We start from the raw sequence: 16,563 nt of genomic DNA, 5'->3' as shown, positions 1-16,563 counted from the left end.
CTGGAACCTAGAACAAGTAATAGCAGAAAACAAGTTAAGGTAGTAAGTAAAACTGCCCAAGCAGCAAAATTTATTGATATTGCACTACAGTCTAAATTTAACATGATAATGTTTTTACAGAAAGCCAGTATTTGAACAATCAACTGAAAAGAAAATGTTTTAAAATACAAAGGAAACCTTCCATCATTCAAATTGTATTTTGTAATTTCTAAATTGGTGTTACATCAAAAAGCTTTCAAAAAGAATGTAACTGTTAAGACATAGAAATTTGTTCCTTTTCTCAGCTTGCATTTCTAGAAAACTTTGGAAATGCAGCAATCCTGCAAACATTAACTCCCAATTAATAAATGAGTCATTCCTTTTTTGATAGTCACACCCAAATTTAAATTGAAAATTAGTCATTTACATTGAGGGAGACAGACAAAGCCAGAATGTAATAAACCCAGAAATACAATAAACCTGCTCTAAAGGTATCAACTGTTGTAACTACAGGGTGAACCCAGCAGTTACAATTTTGCGGCTCCTTTTCTGCTCTCCCTGAAAGTTTGACAATTAACCAAAACAAGCACCGAGAATTTCATTACTATATAGACAGAATCACTCCCAGTGTAAAGTTTACTTACACAGTCTTTCTCCAAACAGTAAAATTCCCTAAGGTAAAATAATAAAATGCTTCTATAATTTAAGGCAAAAATTAAATGTTAAATCATTTCACTTAAGACAACAGTGACAGTAGTCACATTTATTCTGAAGTCCAGTTTTCTCAATTGAACATCATACTTAGTGAAACCATTTCAATTTTTTTCTACCAGCTTTTTAAGTCCCGAGTAATTTGTTACATAACTCAGCATAAATATCTTCACCTTTTTCAGACTAACACTATTCCCAAGACAACTGTTTTTAAGACCACACATCTTCCATGAGCATTACTTAGTCCCAACAGCATAAAAGACATTTGTTCATATCTTGCTTTGGAAATAAGGCAGGGTATAAATGGAATCAATTCTTTCTCCCTTCCATTCAATAGTTTGCCTTTATTCTGCTAGACAAAAGATTACAACATTTCCCTTAAGATAGCTAATACATGAATTATAATTCCATTTGATTAACCATTTTATTCTGAAATAAGATTGTAATTTTCATTAAAGTCAACAAGTAAAATTAAAAATCTGAATCGTATGAGTCAGTACCTACCAAAGACAATTTTTATAAGGTATTAAAAGCCAACAGGCAACTTCAAAAACAGTTGTAAGAAAAAAAATGTGTGTGTATATATATATACAAATATATGCATGTAAAATAGTTCATGATTTTATTTTCCTTCCCTATGGTTACTGAAGGAAAAGATTGTAATATTAAATGGAGGTCAGGTTAGCTGTCTCCCATCCTAGTTCTGAAGTAAAATATAAGCAAAAAAGCAAAATTAAGGACAGTTCTTTGGACACTTGCATTTGAAACTAAAGATACTTTAGGTTCGAACACGAACCTAAAATGAACAGTAAGACAGCGGTCCCCACGACAGTAGTGAGAGGCTCAGAGGAACTCCTGCAGGTGTCTCTGTGCTTTTGGGTCAGCGCACGCCATAGGTAAAGTACATGAAGAGCGTAAGTCCACTGCCACTTGTTTGTTCCAAAGTACTAGCACATCCCACCAAACCAAACTGCGGAGGAATAGTTATGCCTTTATTTCTTTCCACTGTCGAAAACCTTTGCATTCATTTGCTGCCATCCATAGTCTGTTCCTAAATATCACAAAAGCATAAGCCAATATACCATTTTACAAAGAACTAGCTAATTAAAAGCTTGAGAAATGACTAACAATGTAGGCTTGTGCCCCAAATGTTTCACACCGTAGGTTGTAGCTATAGACTGCTTTAGATAGATTGCTTCAATGAAATAAAAACTAATTGTTACATTCTCCTTTAAAAAGACCACAGCCTAAGAATATTAACTAAGGCTGAGGACCAGAAGAACACTGCCCATTTCACCCTAGAAATGCAGATTTCTTTGTTCCCAATACACTGAGACTGAAAATAGCACAGGTTGTCCCCAGTCCTCCAATGTGCTTACAGCCCAAGGGTCACTGAAATCAACTCAAAGGCAAGATATGATCACTGCTTGCAAATTCCCACAGAGGCAGATTCACCATGGATATGGAGCACTAGTAAACAAGAGGAAGAAAGCTTTCTACAAAAGGGACAATACAAGAAGGGAGTGGTGAGAACAGGGAGAGGGACTCAATAGCTCTCCTGGCTAGTCACACCAAGAAAAAGGATTAAGAAACAGGTCTTCAAGTGGTACAAACAGAGAGAAGCCACTAACCACCCCACCACCCAAACAACTTAAGAATCCTCCCACAAAAACAGCAATATACGTTCAGGGTCTTATGCTTCCACTGTTGGACTAAAAAATTAAAGTCTAATAAGAGGAGTGTCCATGTGGAACAAAGTTACAAAGGCACCTGAATTTCTGTATTGAGCCCCTTTTCCCAACACTACACAGTTAATGCAAGCGCCTTGCCAAGGTTAGTTCCTTTTAGATTTTGCTTTTCAAGCTGCTACCACAGCTAGACCATCTCCTCTGAGACCACAGAAGACCCAAGACAACTGGAATCTCTCTAAACTAGTCTTTTCATTAATCTGGGGACCCAGATTAAGATTCAATTGTGAGTATTTCTCAAGATAGAAGACTTCCACATACTTTATAAAGTTTTTCTTAAATTTATATTTCTGTGTACAATACTTTGTTAAACTCTGAGCAACTAAGCTCATAGAAGCCAGCCCTTCAAGTCCACCCCCATGCACAAGAGGTAGCTTTACTGTTTCCCTAGCTATATATAGACTACTTCGTATTTCAATAGTAAATGCTGCTGTTTGTCACACAGGCAACTGGATGGAAAAGAACAGATCACCATTCAGGACAAACGTACAGCTACCGTGTGAAGTGACTGTGTGCGCTCTGGGTTCTGTTCCTGTAAGGAAGCAGTGCACTCCAGTGTGGCTGCAGTCGCCAAGTATCAGCACAGGAAATACCAGACTCCCAAAAAGTGATCTTTAAAGTGAGAAAATTTACTTCAGGTTCACTGGATTGCTTGGCAACCATACTTGAGGGGAAAAAAACAACTTTAACCTTACTTGGGAGAACACGCCTGGTAATGGCCACTCTGCTTGGACTAGGCAATGCTCACATTCCTAGCCTAGGACATCAATAGCACTCATTGCTGTCTTTGCCCAGCAACTATACCTATCTTCTCCCTTCGGGGCACTGTTGTTTTAAATAATTACCTACTGTGTTTCTTGGAACTGCCATCCAAATCTCTGCTCTGGAAGAAAGCATGGGCAGAGCCTTCCTGGCCATCTGCAACCTGCCATCTTTATCACACAGGAGTTCAGACTCCAAGAGTAACTCAATTCTAGGAAAAAGGATGCTGAGAAAGCCCATCATAATCTCACTTTTAGACTTTCTGGCAGCTATACAAAATGTACTTTTAAAGTCTGAGGACAGAATACAACATAAGGAACCCTAGCTAGGCTTTCCCCAGCTATCAGGAATAAGGTTTAACAAAACTGTTGTTTTACTGACACCCATTTACCTAGAAATGGGTGCTTAACAGTAAAGGATATTAATACCTTCAGACAAAATAAGAGTTTGTCTTGTTTGGCTTAAATCTAACATTACAGCAATAAATAAGCCTCTTTCCAGGCTAGAAAATCATCCAAGTCAAAATTACTAGGTAACAATTACTTTTCTTCAATCACAAAATGTTAATGAATCAAACCTTAAAATTATGATTAATATGCAAAGAAAATATTGTCTCAGAACAACTGAGACAATAGATGGCAATCAAAACAAAATTTCTGGAAGCAGCAGAGGGACGTCCAAAGGTACAAAAATATAAAGCCAAGAGATATTATAAATAGTAAGGAAGTAACTTGGCAAACTTTTATAATTGACTTTTTTGCTCCTTACTGTTCAAGTTAACTAACTATTAGAACCACGCCCCCCCCCCAAAAAAAGTTAAATGAGAGAATAGGTATGAAATGTTTTGAATACACACATGCACGCAGACCTGAACATTTCTAAAGACCACTACAATATGTTAAGTTTTATAGAAGAGTTTAACCTCTATGGAAGGATGCTCTTTACTTTGAGTTGTTCTTTTTAGTTGATATTACAGTAGTCCCCACTTACCCAGAGAGATGCTTTCCAAGATCCCCAGTGGATGCCTGAAACCACGGATAGTACCAAACCCTGTATCACTGTTTTTTTCCTATATATACATATCCTTTCACTTAAAGGAAGCACATCCAAGCTGCCAGCATCACTACTCTTGTGCTTTGGGGCCATCATTACATAAAATAAGGGTTACTTAAACACTAGCACTACGATACCATGAGTAGCAATCTGATAACCCAGATGGGTGCTACGTGGCTAATGGGCAGGGAGTATGGACAGCGTGAATCCGCTGCACCACAGGACGATGCAGGGCCTGGGCAGAGGGAGAACCACAGCGTAAGGTTTTATCACGTGACTCAGAACAATGTACAATTTAAATCTTAAGAACTACTTCTGGAAATTTCCATTATTATTTTCAGACCACAATTGCTTGTGGGTAACTAAAACCACAGAAAGCAAAGCTGCAGATAAGTGAGGACTACTGAACAAATTACTAAAAGACAAAGTACCAACCCAATCTTATAGCATAAAATTAATTTTGCTAAATTTCACTACATGTCATTATCTGTACTGATATTTAATAGAAAAATAAGGATATCCAAGCTCAAAGCAGCAACCACAATTCCTGTGACAGCACAGACTTGCCTTTATATACTAAAATGAGAATCCAACTTAATTTTCAAACATCTTCAAATTTCATCCATGCTCTTAAGAGTTCTATTAGGTTCTCAGACCTCTTCAAACACTCATGTCTCAGAAGAGCATCACTGTTGAATTCCTAAAACCATTCTCTTGTTATTTCTTAATGAAAACTTGTGAAAGCATGTAAACCATACCCTTATCTTTTGGATTACTATGGTTAAGTACAAAAACAATTCATTTAACAGCTTATGAAACATTACAGTTATATATAAAAGCACCTACAAAATTTTAAAAAATAAAAGAATCACAGTGCACTGAACCTTGGAACATATAAGGTTGGAACATAAGAAAAGTGGATTCAAAGACCTATTTCTCTCTCAAAGACAAACATAATGAAGCCAACACAGCTACTGTTCTCATCTAGCTTAGAATGCAGCACACAGGAGAGTAAATTATTGCATATTCAGGACTCTTCTTCATCACTTAATTTCTTCAAACCATGCTAAATTTTCTCCAAGGAGAAATCCAGTTCTGTGCTAAGCATGGCCTTTCTCAAGGAAACCTGAACAATGAGACACTAACACACACACGGGTCCGAGGGAGTAAGTATAGCAGGTATACATAAAACAGATACATCCAACTCACATTTTCTGCATAGTTTAGTCACATCATACACATTAACTTTACTCATGTAAATTTTTTTTACCTCAAACTGTCAAGATAGATAAAAGCCTCAAGTTATTGAAATCCCATCCCAACAATACCCTTATTTTGTGCCACAGTGTATCAGTGGAGGCAGCACGACGGCAATAACACTGAACTATGGCTAAACCACTGCAAATGAAAAGAGAAAACGTGTTGGTTCTTGACAAGGTTCAACACTAGTAGAAGACATACTTCCGATAACTACCTCTAATCTCTTTCGCTTTAATAGAGAGCTGAAAATCCAACTCCAGGCACCAGAAAAAATGACCATAGTATAGTACTCACTTAAAAAAAACATACAAAATTACTAAAAATTAAATGGTTTCCAGACGACAGTAAATGAGTGAAAATGATTTACCTGCCAGGCAAATGAAGTTTCACTCCCTTACCAATTTAACAGGTATCTGAATGCTGGGACCAATATAAATATGGCTCAAGGAGACCAAGCAAAGCAGCTGTATTTCTGGAAAGAAGAGTAAGAACTTCCAAACACAATCACAGAATGCATTTTTTAAAAAGTCACAAAAGTATTCACAAATTTGTCACATTAAAAGATGCAGGATTGTAAATAACCTAATTCTAAACACATGTTGCAATTGTGAATTCCCCTGCTTAGCACCAAGAGGGTGACACTTTCATTAATAAATAGAATTTCTCCTTTAAAAATCAAGCCATTTAAAAGCTAAACCAAAGTAATACCAAGTGAATTCCTTACAATAATATTTCTTTTGAAAGCCCCATGGGTTATATAGAACCCCTATTAAATAGGCTATCTATACAGAATAAAGATTTCTACAATAAAATTTACAAGCAGAGATATATTTTGTGGATACCACATGTAAAAAACGATTTTTAAATCCACGTGACAGATGCACACACACACACACACACACACACACACATGCTCACACTAATCCCCCCCGCCCCCCACAAATACCTTCACTGAAGTCACAAGCAGCCCAAACACTAAAGCCCCCTTACAGCCCTGGTGATTGTCCTCAATTATAGCTGAAATCCTCCTTAAAAGGGCACCGCCATCCTTATTTAGATTTAAGAATCCTGAAAAAGCAAAATACATTCCTAGGAGTTATGTGTGTTACTTCCACGTTCTGACTCCCACCCCTTAGAGAGATGCTTTATATGTACTCGGGTGAACTGCACCCTCCTTTTATTCTCACTCCATCATCCAGGGGCTTCAGCATGCTCATAGAAGCAAGTCAGCCTCTGCTACTACTGCAGACTGGAACCAACTGTAACATCAGTTTCCACAGACCAACACTGAGATGCAACATAAAACCTAATAATGTCAGATTCCATATGTATTACACAACCATAATATAGAATATACCTTCTCAAGAACAACCATCATACGATACTAAAGGGCTAGTGGCAGGATGGCGAAGGACATGACCGAGGCAGCTGCTGCATCATGGCCTCCGTGTCTCTGCTACCTTCTCTCCAGCAGTCTCACAAGTTTACCAACTGCATGTAGCACAACACAGAGTTAGAGCAGCAACTCCACACCCAACCAACTCGGTCCCTCTCCAGGCTGAGGACTTTGTCTTAAATGAAGTGCTAAGAGTTCATTTTGAACATGAACATTATATAGCAGATGCTAGCTCTAAATAAAACCTTTCAACTAAACTTCAAGCAGAGGATTAGAGAACCTAAGTGGTTAAAAGCAAAGAAATATGCTAAATGCCACCAGAGAAGATGACCTGCAATCTTGACTTCTATGACATTTCAACTCTTATGTTCATTTAATAAATTATGTAGTTTCTTTTAAAACTTCAAAATAAGGAAACTATTATTGCAATCACTAAAATGGGTAGATAGACCATTCCCATTAACTTGATAACTCAAACATTATTTTCTTGATCAGAACATAAAATAAAAATTACAATCACAGGAAAAAAAATGCCCTCATAAAAGCAACTTAAATTCATTAGCCAAACACTGAAAATGTACATTTGTATAAAAAGGTTATAAAACTGCATTTACAGTCCAAATTCATGTTTCTTTCTACTCTCTCTTCTGCACAGAGAACAATCTCTTCAGAAACATCATTGCCTCCTTGCATTTCTTTAAAAACCTGAGAAGGTAAGGCTCAGAGAGAGACAACCACTCAAATGTGACAGGTCTCTGCTCTTGGACTCCACAACACTGCTGCTGCTATCAAAGGTCCAAGATTTTCATTATCGCATTATGGTCAAACTTGAAACTCAAAAAGGCTCTGGATGAAAAGGGATCTGCAATGTCCATTACATGCCACGGTCTGTCCCTCAGCATGTTCTAGCAACTGGTCTTCACCACAGCAAGATAAGTCATATGCAGCATCTGTGTAAAAAACAAAGAAATAAGCTCAGTAACTGAATAAAAATAAAATACGGCCCTTCACCCTTTGGTATAAAGAAATTCATCCTATATAGTATATTTTTATCTCCAACACTCTAAATTTAACCTAGGCTGAACCACCAAGATGTTTTCCTTCCCTAATCTGTTATTGCAGATTTCCACACAAATATTCAGAATCTTATTTTAAGACCCTTAATATTTGTTTTCAAAACTGAACATATCTTTGTTTACCTCCAATATATATTCTGTGCCAAAATAATGGGAGCTTCTTGAGAGAAATCAGAATATAAGCATTGTAAGATTAATATTACAATGTAAGATTTGTAAAGATTCCAATTCTAGAAAAATAAAGCTGAAGCTTCATTTGGAGCTCACCAATCTTCAGGGAATATATCAACCTAAAGAAAAATCCAACTTTTCAAAACCACAGTACAACAAAGCACTAACTTACCAGGTTTGGGTGTTTTTATTTTTTTGTTTATTTTGGGGTTTTGTTTGTTTGTTTGTTTGTTTGTTTTTAAGTAGAACAGGGACCTGACTAGGAAAGTGTGTTTGGAATACACACCACGAAGCTGAAGCAAAAAGTCTGAAGTGAGGTTTCCCAGGACAAGACCCCTTTTATACATCCTTCTTAAAACAACTTAAAATTTTATATATCTATATCATGACCAACTAAGCTGGGTATACGAAGTTACAGTGTGCCTTCTTTAACGTTCCTGAATATAGACTTTTTAAAGATCTTGTGTACTAACTTATTCCTAAACTTACATTAATTAAACCATGTTACATAAACTTACCATGTCCCCTACCAGCCAAGATGTCCAGAAAAATCCTATGAAGAGTGTTTCTACCCCCGTAACTTACACTAAAATGATAAGTTTCTGCTTCTTCATAGTTAACCTTAACTTTCCAAAGTAGGATTAATACATCTCCTTTAAAATAGCTTTTATCCTGCTTAAATCATAGACAGCCCTCAAAAAAATATAATGCTTTTCATTTCTTAGACTTTTTCACATGAAAGTCTTAAATTAGGTGGTGAATAAATACATATCTACTGCACAGGGAATTTAATAAAATTCAAAATAGCACCTAAGAAAAAACAGTCTACTGCGCTTCCATATTAAATCAGTATTCCCAAAGACCTTTCTACATTCTTCAGCATGACTTTCCAAATCAGATCACACACCTACTCTTCATAACTGAGGATGGAGAAGTTCCAAATATCATTTTAATAAGAGCTATCCTTAGTACCACTTTAAAAAGTTGATCACCAACTTCCAGCCAAGATGGAGGCATAGGGAGATATACTTTCCATCCTCGTACAACCAAAAGGACAACAAATTTAAAAACAAACAAAAAACACCCAGAACTGCCAGAAAATTGAGCTGTATGGAAGTATGACAACCAAAGAAAGAAAAGTCCATCCAGACCAGTAGGAAGGGCTGCCTCCAGCAGCAAGGAGGCAGAATGGGCAGGCAAGGCAGCAAGTGGCAGACCAAGCAGACCCACGTTCACATGCAGACAAGCTGGAAGGAACAACTGGGGAGCAAGACAGACCATGCAACCCAGGGTTCCAACACCCAAAACTAAAGCCTTAAAACCTCGGAGTTGAGGCAGCGGGAGAACTTCCAGTCATACAGGAGAGTTCGTTGGAGAGACCTACTGGGTCCTAGAATGTATACACGCCCACCCACCCGGGAACCAGCACCAGAATGGTCCAATTTGCTTATCCATAGCAGGGAAAGTGATTAAGAGCCAAGCAAATGGCACTATTCATTCTCTGATCCCTCCCCCACACATAGCGCCATAACGCAGATAACTGGGTTGCCCCACCCTGGTGAATACCTAAGGCTCCACCCCTTACAAGTAACAGGTACACTGAAACAAAGAAATATGGTCCAAATGAAGGAACAGATCAAAACTCCAGAAAAAGAACTAAGCAACAAGGAGATAGCCAACCTATCAGATACAGAGTTTAAAACACTGGTAATCAGGATGCTCACAGAAATGATTTCATATGAATGCAAAATAGAGGAAGAAGTGAAAGCTACACAAAGTGAAATAAAGAAAAATATACAGGGAGCCAATAGTGAAGGGAAGGAAACTGGGACCCAAATCAACAGTTTGGAATAAGTAAGAAATAAGCATTCGACAAGAACACAGAGAAGAAACAAGAATTCAAAAACTGAGGATAGTAGAAGAGCCTCTGGGACATCTCCAAACATACCAATACCCAAATCACAGGGATGCCAGATGGAGAAGAGGAAGAGCAAGAAATTGGAAACTTATTTGAAAAAATAATGAAAGAAAACTTCTCCAATCTGGCAAAGGAAACAGACTTCCAGGGAGTTCAGGAAACCCAGAGAGTCCCAAAGAAGCTGGACCCAAGGAAGCACACACCAAGGCAAATCATAACTGCATTACCCAAGATTAAAGATAAGGAGAGAATCTTAAAAGTAGTAAGAGAAAAGGAGACAGTTACCTACAGAGGAATTCCCGTAAGACTGTCAGCTGATTTCTCAAAAGAAACCTTACAGGCAAGAAGAGGCTGGAAAGAAGTATTCAGAGTGATAAAAGGCCAGGACCTACATCCAGGATTACTCTATCCAGCAAAGCTATCATTTAGAATGGAAGGGCAGAGAAAGTGCTTCCCAGATAAGGTCAAGTTAAAGGAGTTCATCATCACCCAGCCCTTATTATATGAAATGTTAAAGGGACTTATCTAAGAAAAAGAAGATCAAAACTATAAACAGTACAATGACAACAAACTCAGATTCTAACAACAGAACGTAAAAAAAAAAAAAAAAAGCAAAAACAAATTAAGCAAAAAACAACTAGAACAGGAACAGAATCACAGAAACGGAGATCATAGAGGGTTATCAGTGAGAAGGGTGCAGGGGGAAGAATGGGAAAAAGACACAGGAATAAGAAGCATTAATTGGTAGGTACAAAATAGACAGGAGGAAGTTAAGAATAGTATAGGAAATAGAGAAGCCACAGCAACTTATACTGTATGACCCATGGACATGAACTAAGGTGGGGTGGGGAATGCTGGTGGAGACAGGGAGCAGGGTGGAGGGGGGATAAAAACAATGGAAAACTAATAGCATAACCACTAAAATACCCTTTAAAATATTTTTTAAAAGTTGATCAACACCTCCAGAAAGGGGGGAATGCCCCCTTCTGAAGTCAGTGTACCTCTTACATATATTCTGTATGTTCACAAGAATGAGGTCTCCTTACCTTCAAAATACTTGGTTCTACTCCCTTCTAACCCTGAGCAATTATTTATCTATCTATAACATCCATGCACAGCACCAACGCCTGACATTTACAAAATAAACAGCACACTGAAAGGGCAAATAATTTCATCTTGAGCATTTAAATAAATTCATTTTAGCCAGTTTCATGTTTAGAGAACTTGACCACAAATATGAACTCTACAGAAGTGTGTAACTCTTTCTGCTTATATTTTATCACACACTCCAGTAAAATCAAGGCCAGGCCAAAACCAAATCCTATGAGTCAGAGACTTTAAAAAAAAATGACTTGCCTGTTTCAAAATTATCCTGAAGTTTTCGTGGGTGAAGTTTCTTTTCACATTTCTATAAAAGAAATAAACATACACAGTATACCATTTCCAGTTATTTCACTTATTAGAAATGAGGATACTATTTATAAAATGTAATATATTGTGAACATATTTCCTTTTGAATAAATATAAAGCTATACCATCATTTTTAATAACTACATGGTAGTCTATTGCATAGATCTACAATGCTACATTTAATGTTACTTCTTGGATGGATATTTACATAGTTTCCAGGTTTTCATTCTTAAGAGTAATGGGGTAAATATTCTTTTAAGTGTTATCAATGCACTCAACAATACACAACTGAATATTGTCTCATCACTGCCAATCTGACAGGAAAAAAATGTAAGTGGAGGGCAAGTAGTCTAACAGTTAGCTTATTTCTAACAGTCTTTGATAGTGAACTCAGTAAGCCCCAAATTATATAGAGCACCTAAGGAATTCAGGTAAAATATTTTTGCTAAAGACTAAAAATTACTATTATCACCCACTGTTAAAGAAAAATAGATGAGGCTACAACAAAACAATTCAACATACAAATTAACAGGACTTATAGAAAACATAAGCAAAACCTGTAGTTATGAATTACTTTCTGGAGCACAGGCTAAAAGAATGCAAGTAAATGCTTTAAAATGCTCAGTTATTTGTGTTTAGGACTAATTACAGAATACTGACTGTATTTTGTTGTTTCTTTTTAATTTTCTAAATTCTAACAACTTAAAGGAAAAAATGTGTTGTAATGTTCTTTCAAACTTTTAACTCCATTAATATAATATAGACTCTATATAGAATGTAAACAGAATATCCAGGGACTTCCTCTATAAAGCAGGTTTGACTACACACTGTTTTCATAGTATTAAAATTAATTTAAATAACCACATAAAAAGCAAGCATTACATGGGCCACTAAATCAATGTTAACAAACCTGTAATTTAAAGTAGCCAAAAAGATTTTTACTGGGCAAACTGCATAACTTCACTCTACAATCCTTCAACTAAATATGCCTTGAAAATGCCCTTGCCTCACTCTTAAAAAGGGCAAACTCCTTGCTTAGCTTGAGAACTGCAACTCTTACCATCAAGGAACTCTGCTGCTTGGCCGGCTGGCTGTGGACCCCATTTGTTCTTTTCTTTGATTAGGTGAGTCCTTGATACGGTTTTCTGCCATTTCCCCTCATATTTTGATTCTGTTTTCACAATAAGGAAAAATAAAATGTAACCTACAGTATAATGCAAAAGGAAAAAAGGATACACCCTATGAATTTGAGTAAGCTGATTGACTCAGAGTTTAGCCAACCACCTCCCCCACAAAAAAACCTTACTAAAACTTGGGGAACCGATACCACATCAGTTCTTCTTATAAACGACAGTGTTTCACAAAGCAAGGGCGCTAGAATCTTACTATATCCCATTCGGGGCCTACAGATTTTGTTTCAATACTTGAGTTAAAAACCAGGGGATGAGGAAAGGAACAATATGAAAACCTTATGTGACTGTCAAAAGCAAAGGTCTCTGGGAGGAACGCTGAGGCACACTGACCCCAGTTTCTTAGAATAGAAACACAGCAGACGCAATCAACTGTTATCATATCACCCGCTTTAAGTTACTAATAAATACTTAGTAATACTTAATACTGTATATTAATAATAATAAATGATGTAAACAAATAAATATTTAAATTAGTATTCCTCATTTTATAAAGAAGACCGGTGTTTCCAAAATTTGGGCCATTATCTCTAAGTTGAGACCTAAAGCTTAAACACACAATAGCTAACATCTTCCTGTTATACTGCTTTAAACACGAGTTATTTTCAAACATTAATTGGCTGTTAGAGATGTTGAAAAACCAAATCTTTAAGAAGTTTGGCTAAAACAATGTATATAAAATTACTATTATTATTTAAAATATATAAAAAATACACTCATTTATTTACATTTTATCTACCTACAGAAAAAATTAAGTAATTACTAAAAAAGCTTGAAAACAATAAGCTAACTTAACTGAAGAATGGTAGGAAAATATGGGTTTTAGAAACTGATGTTACCACACAATTTTAATTCAATTCCATTCTGCTCTTGCTGGTATTTACTTTTTATTAGAAGTGCTTCAATACAAATAGAATTTACCACTTTAACCACTTCTGAATGTACAATTCAGTGGCAGTAAATATAGGTAAAATGTTGTGCAAATATCACAAGTATCCATCTCCAGAAGTTTTTCATCATCCATCTTTTGTATATTATGATGATCATGCTATTATGAGCCTTGGCATACAAGTTATCTTTTGAGTTCCTCCTCAGCTAGGAGGGGCTAATAACTCAGTTTAGGATCTGTCAGTCTGTTTTCAATTCTTTTGAGTATATGCCTAGAGTGGAATTACGAGGCCATAGTAATTCTATAATTTTTTGTCTTTTTGTTTTAATTAATTCTAGAGAGAGGGGAAGAGAGAAAGGGAGGAAAGAGGACACATTGACTGATTGCCTTCCATACATATCCCAAATAGGGACCAAATCCACAACCCAGGCATGTGCCCTGACAATTGAACCTGTAACCTTTTATTTTGCAGAACACCCAACCAATTAAGCCACACCAACGAGGGCTTTATGTTTAACTTTTTGAGGAACTGCCAAACTGTTTTCCATGGCAGCTGCACCATTTTACACTCCTAGCAGCCATGCATAAGGGTTCCAATTTCCCTACACCCTTTGTCAACTTGTTATTTTCCATTTTCTTTCTTATACTCATCCTAATGGGTATGAAGTGGTATCTCATTGTGGTTTTAATTTGCATTTCTCTGCTTACAAATGATGTTGAGCATCTTTTCATGTGCTTATTGGCCATCTGTATATTTTTTTTGAAAAAATGTCTATTTGTTTGCCCATTTTTTAATTTTTTTTTTTTTGCTATTCAGTACAGGAGTTCTTTATGTATTTTTATATTAACCTATCAGATAAATGATTTGTAAATACATTCTCCAACTCTGTAGTATCTTTTCACTCTTTTGGTGTCCTCTGATGTACAACGAAAGCTTTTAATTTTGATAAATCCAGTATATTTTTAGAAGACTGAAAATAAAAAAGTGACACCAAAATGAATGGCTAAAATAACAAAGATATATAATACCAAGCATTAGTAAGGACATGACACAACTGGAATTCTCACATACAGGGTCCGGCAGAAGTTAACACCTGCTAGATTGTGGTTGGTAGGGTAATAATGTGAGTGTAATAATTTATAGCTTTAATTTGAACATTTCACCTAAAATTTCATATGGTGTGCTTGAGTGTGATATTGTTATATTACAGAATTACATGCTTATAATTTTTATAAAAGATTTTATAATAAAAAAGGGGTGTTATTTGTGCTCAACCCTACATTTTGCTGGGGATATAAATTACTTGAGAATACTATTTGCAGTATACTCAAGAACACAGCCATATTCAGTGATCCAATGATTCTACTGTCAGTTATATATACCCCAAAGAATGTATACGTTCATCAAAAGACATGTACATTAATATTCATAACAGTATTATCTATAAAAGCCCTTAACTAAAAATAACCAAATGTCCATGGAGAATAGAATAGAGGACTTCTAGCCAACATGGTAGAGTAGGTAAACACTGTGTCCTCCCATGAGCACATCGAAACTTACAGAACTTCACAGAGAACCACCAGAAGACTAGCTGAACAGAGTTCCTGTAACTAAGGATATAAAAAAGAAACCACACCAAGACTGATAGGTGGGGCAGAGATGCAGAACAGGTAGGTCCCCACATCCACAGTGTGGTAATTAAAAAAACAAAAGAGCTAGCTCAGCTGTGGGAATCCCCCAAGAAGTAAGAAGGCCAAGCCCCACAGCGGGCTTCCCCAACCTGGGTCACCATTGTAAGGAAGAAAAGTCCCTACAACACCGGGCTGTGAAAAGCAACAGGGACAGTGTCTGAGAAACACAATAGGCTGCTAGAGACTGAGGCACTGCATATCTTACAGGCCTGATCACAGACTCAGTCACTCACACTCACTCACTTGCTCTAAGCTTTGGCACAAAGGCAGCAGCTTGAAAAGTGTCAGGGACAAAAAGAGAGGATATAAATGGACTAGCTTCAGGATGAGGGATAGAGAGGCAAATAGCTCTTTCCATGATGAAGTGCTGGCAGATGCCAAATCTGAGCTCTCTATTAAGGGGCTAACAGTGTTCCCTCCACCACCGTGATTTCAAGGTCCTGCCCCTGTTGATTCTGAGACCCCATGCTACCCAACTCACGTGCCCTGCCCAAACCTCTTTCAGTGTCTCTTCCACAAAAGTAGCCTGTCTCAGCTGTGTGACCAACTTTCCTAAAAACTCTCAAAGGTTCACAAACCCCAAAACAAGGAGTATATGGCATCAGCATGCCCTCCTCCTCTTGCTAAGGGGCCCAAAGCCAGTACTAATGGCAGCTAGCCTCGAATCAGAGCATAGTCTCTCCCAGGCACCTAAAAGCCCAGCACAGGCAATAACCAATCACATATCACTTTGTAGCTCCTACCAGGTGGCCATAAACAATATACTCAAAAGGCAGACATGGCAGGCAGCAGAGGCCCACTAAAGCTGACTCTACCAATTCATCTGCTGTAGACACTATCAGGCCTCACATCCTGTCAGCCTAAGAGTCAATCCCATCCACTGATGTGCCAACATCAGTCACGGCTCAACTACAAGAGGGCATACATAACTCAGTAAGGACACCCTGGAAGCACCTGGCTTAGGTGACTGGGGAGACTATACCACTGAGATCCACAGTAGTACATCAAGTCCCTCTGCCAAGACTAAGAGATATAGCAGCTCTACCTAATACATAGAAAGGAACACAGGGATGCAGCCCAAAGGAGGAGACAAAGAAACATGTCCCCAGTGAAAGAATAGGCCAAAACTCCAGAAAAGGAACTAAACAAAACAGAGGACAGCAAACTGGAAGATAGAATTTGAAACACTGGTTATAAGGATGTTCAATGAACAGAGGGAAAGAGTAAGTAAATTCAAAAACAACTTCAACAAACAGAAGCCATAAAAAAGAATCAGTGAGAAATGAAAAATACAATACTGACATGAAG

General features: G+C 37.2%; 1 protein-coding gene across 1 annotated transcript in view; it reads right to left on the bottom strand.

The window, feature by feature from the left end:
* Positions 1-34: 34 nt before the first annotated feature.
* DCP2 (decapping mRNA 2) overlaps positions 35-16,563 on the bottom strand; it is a 56,082-nt gene continuing 39,553 nt past the window's right edge. Inside the window, 4 exon segments of the mRNA XM_028510136.2 lie at positions 35-7,770; positions 7,772-7,859; positions 11,431-11,482; positions 12,545-12,655. Coding sequence (XP_028365937.1) covers positions 7,698-7,770; positions 7,772-7,859; positions 11,431-11,482; positions 12,545-12,655 — 324 coding nt within the window. The 3' untranslated portion in view covers positions 35-7,697.

The sequence above is a fragment of the Phyllostomus discolor genome, chromosome 3 (genome assembly GCF_004126475.2).
Source record: "Phyllostomus discolor isolate MPI-MPIP mPhyDis1 chromosome 3, mPhyDis1.pri.v3, whole genome shotgun sequence".
In the NCBI taxonomy this organism is placed as follows: Eukaryota; Metazoa; Chordata; class Mammalia; order Chiroptera; family Phyllostomidae; genus Phyllostomus; species Phyllostomus discolor.
Note: the sequence above shows the minus strand (reverse complement) of the source record. Positions and strands in the feature narration are given on the sequence as shown.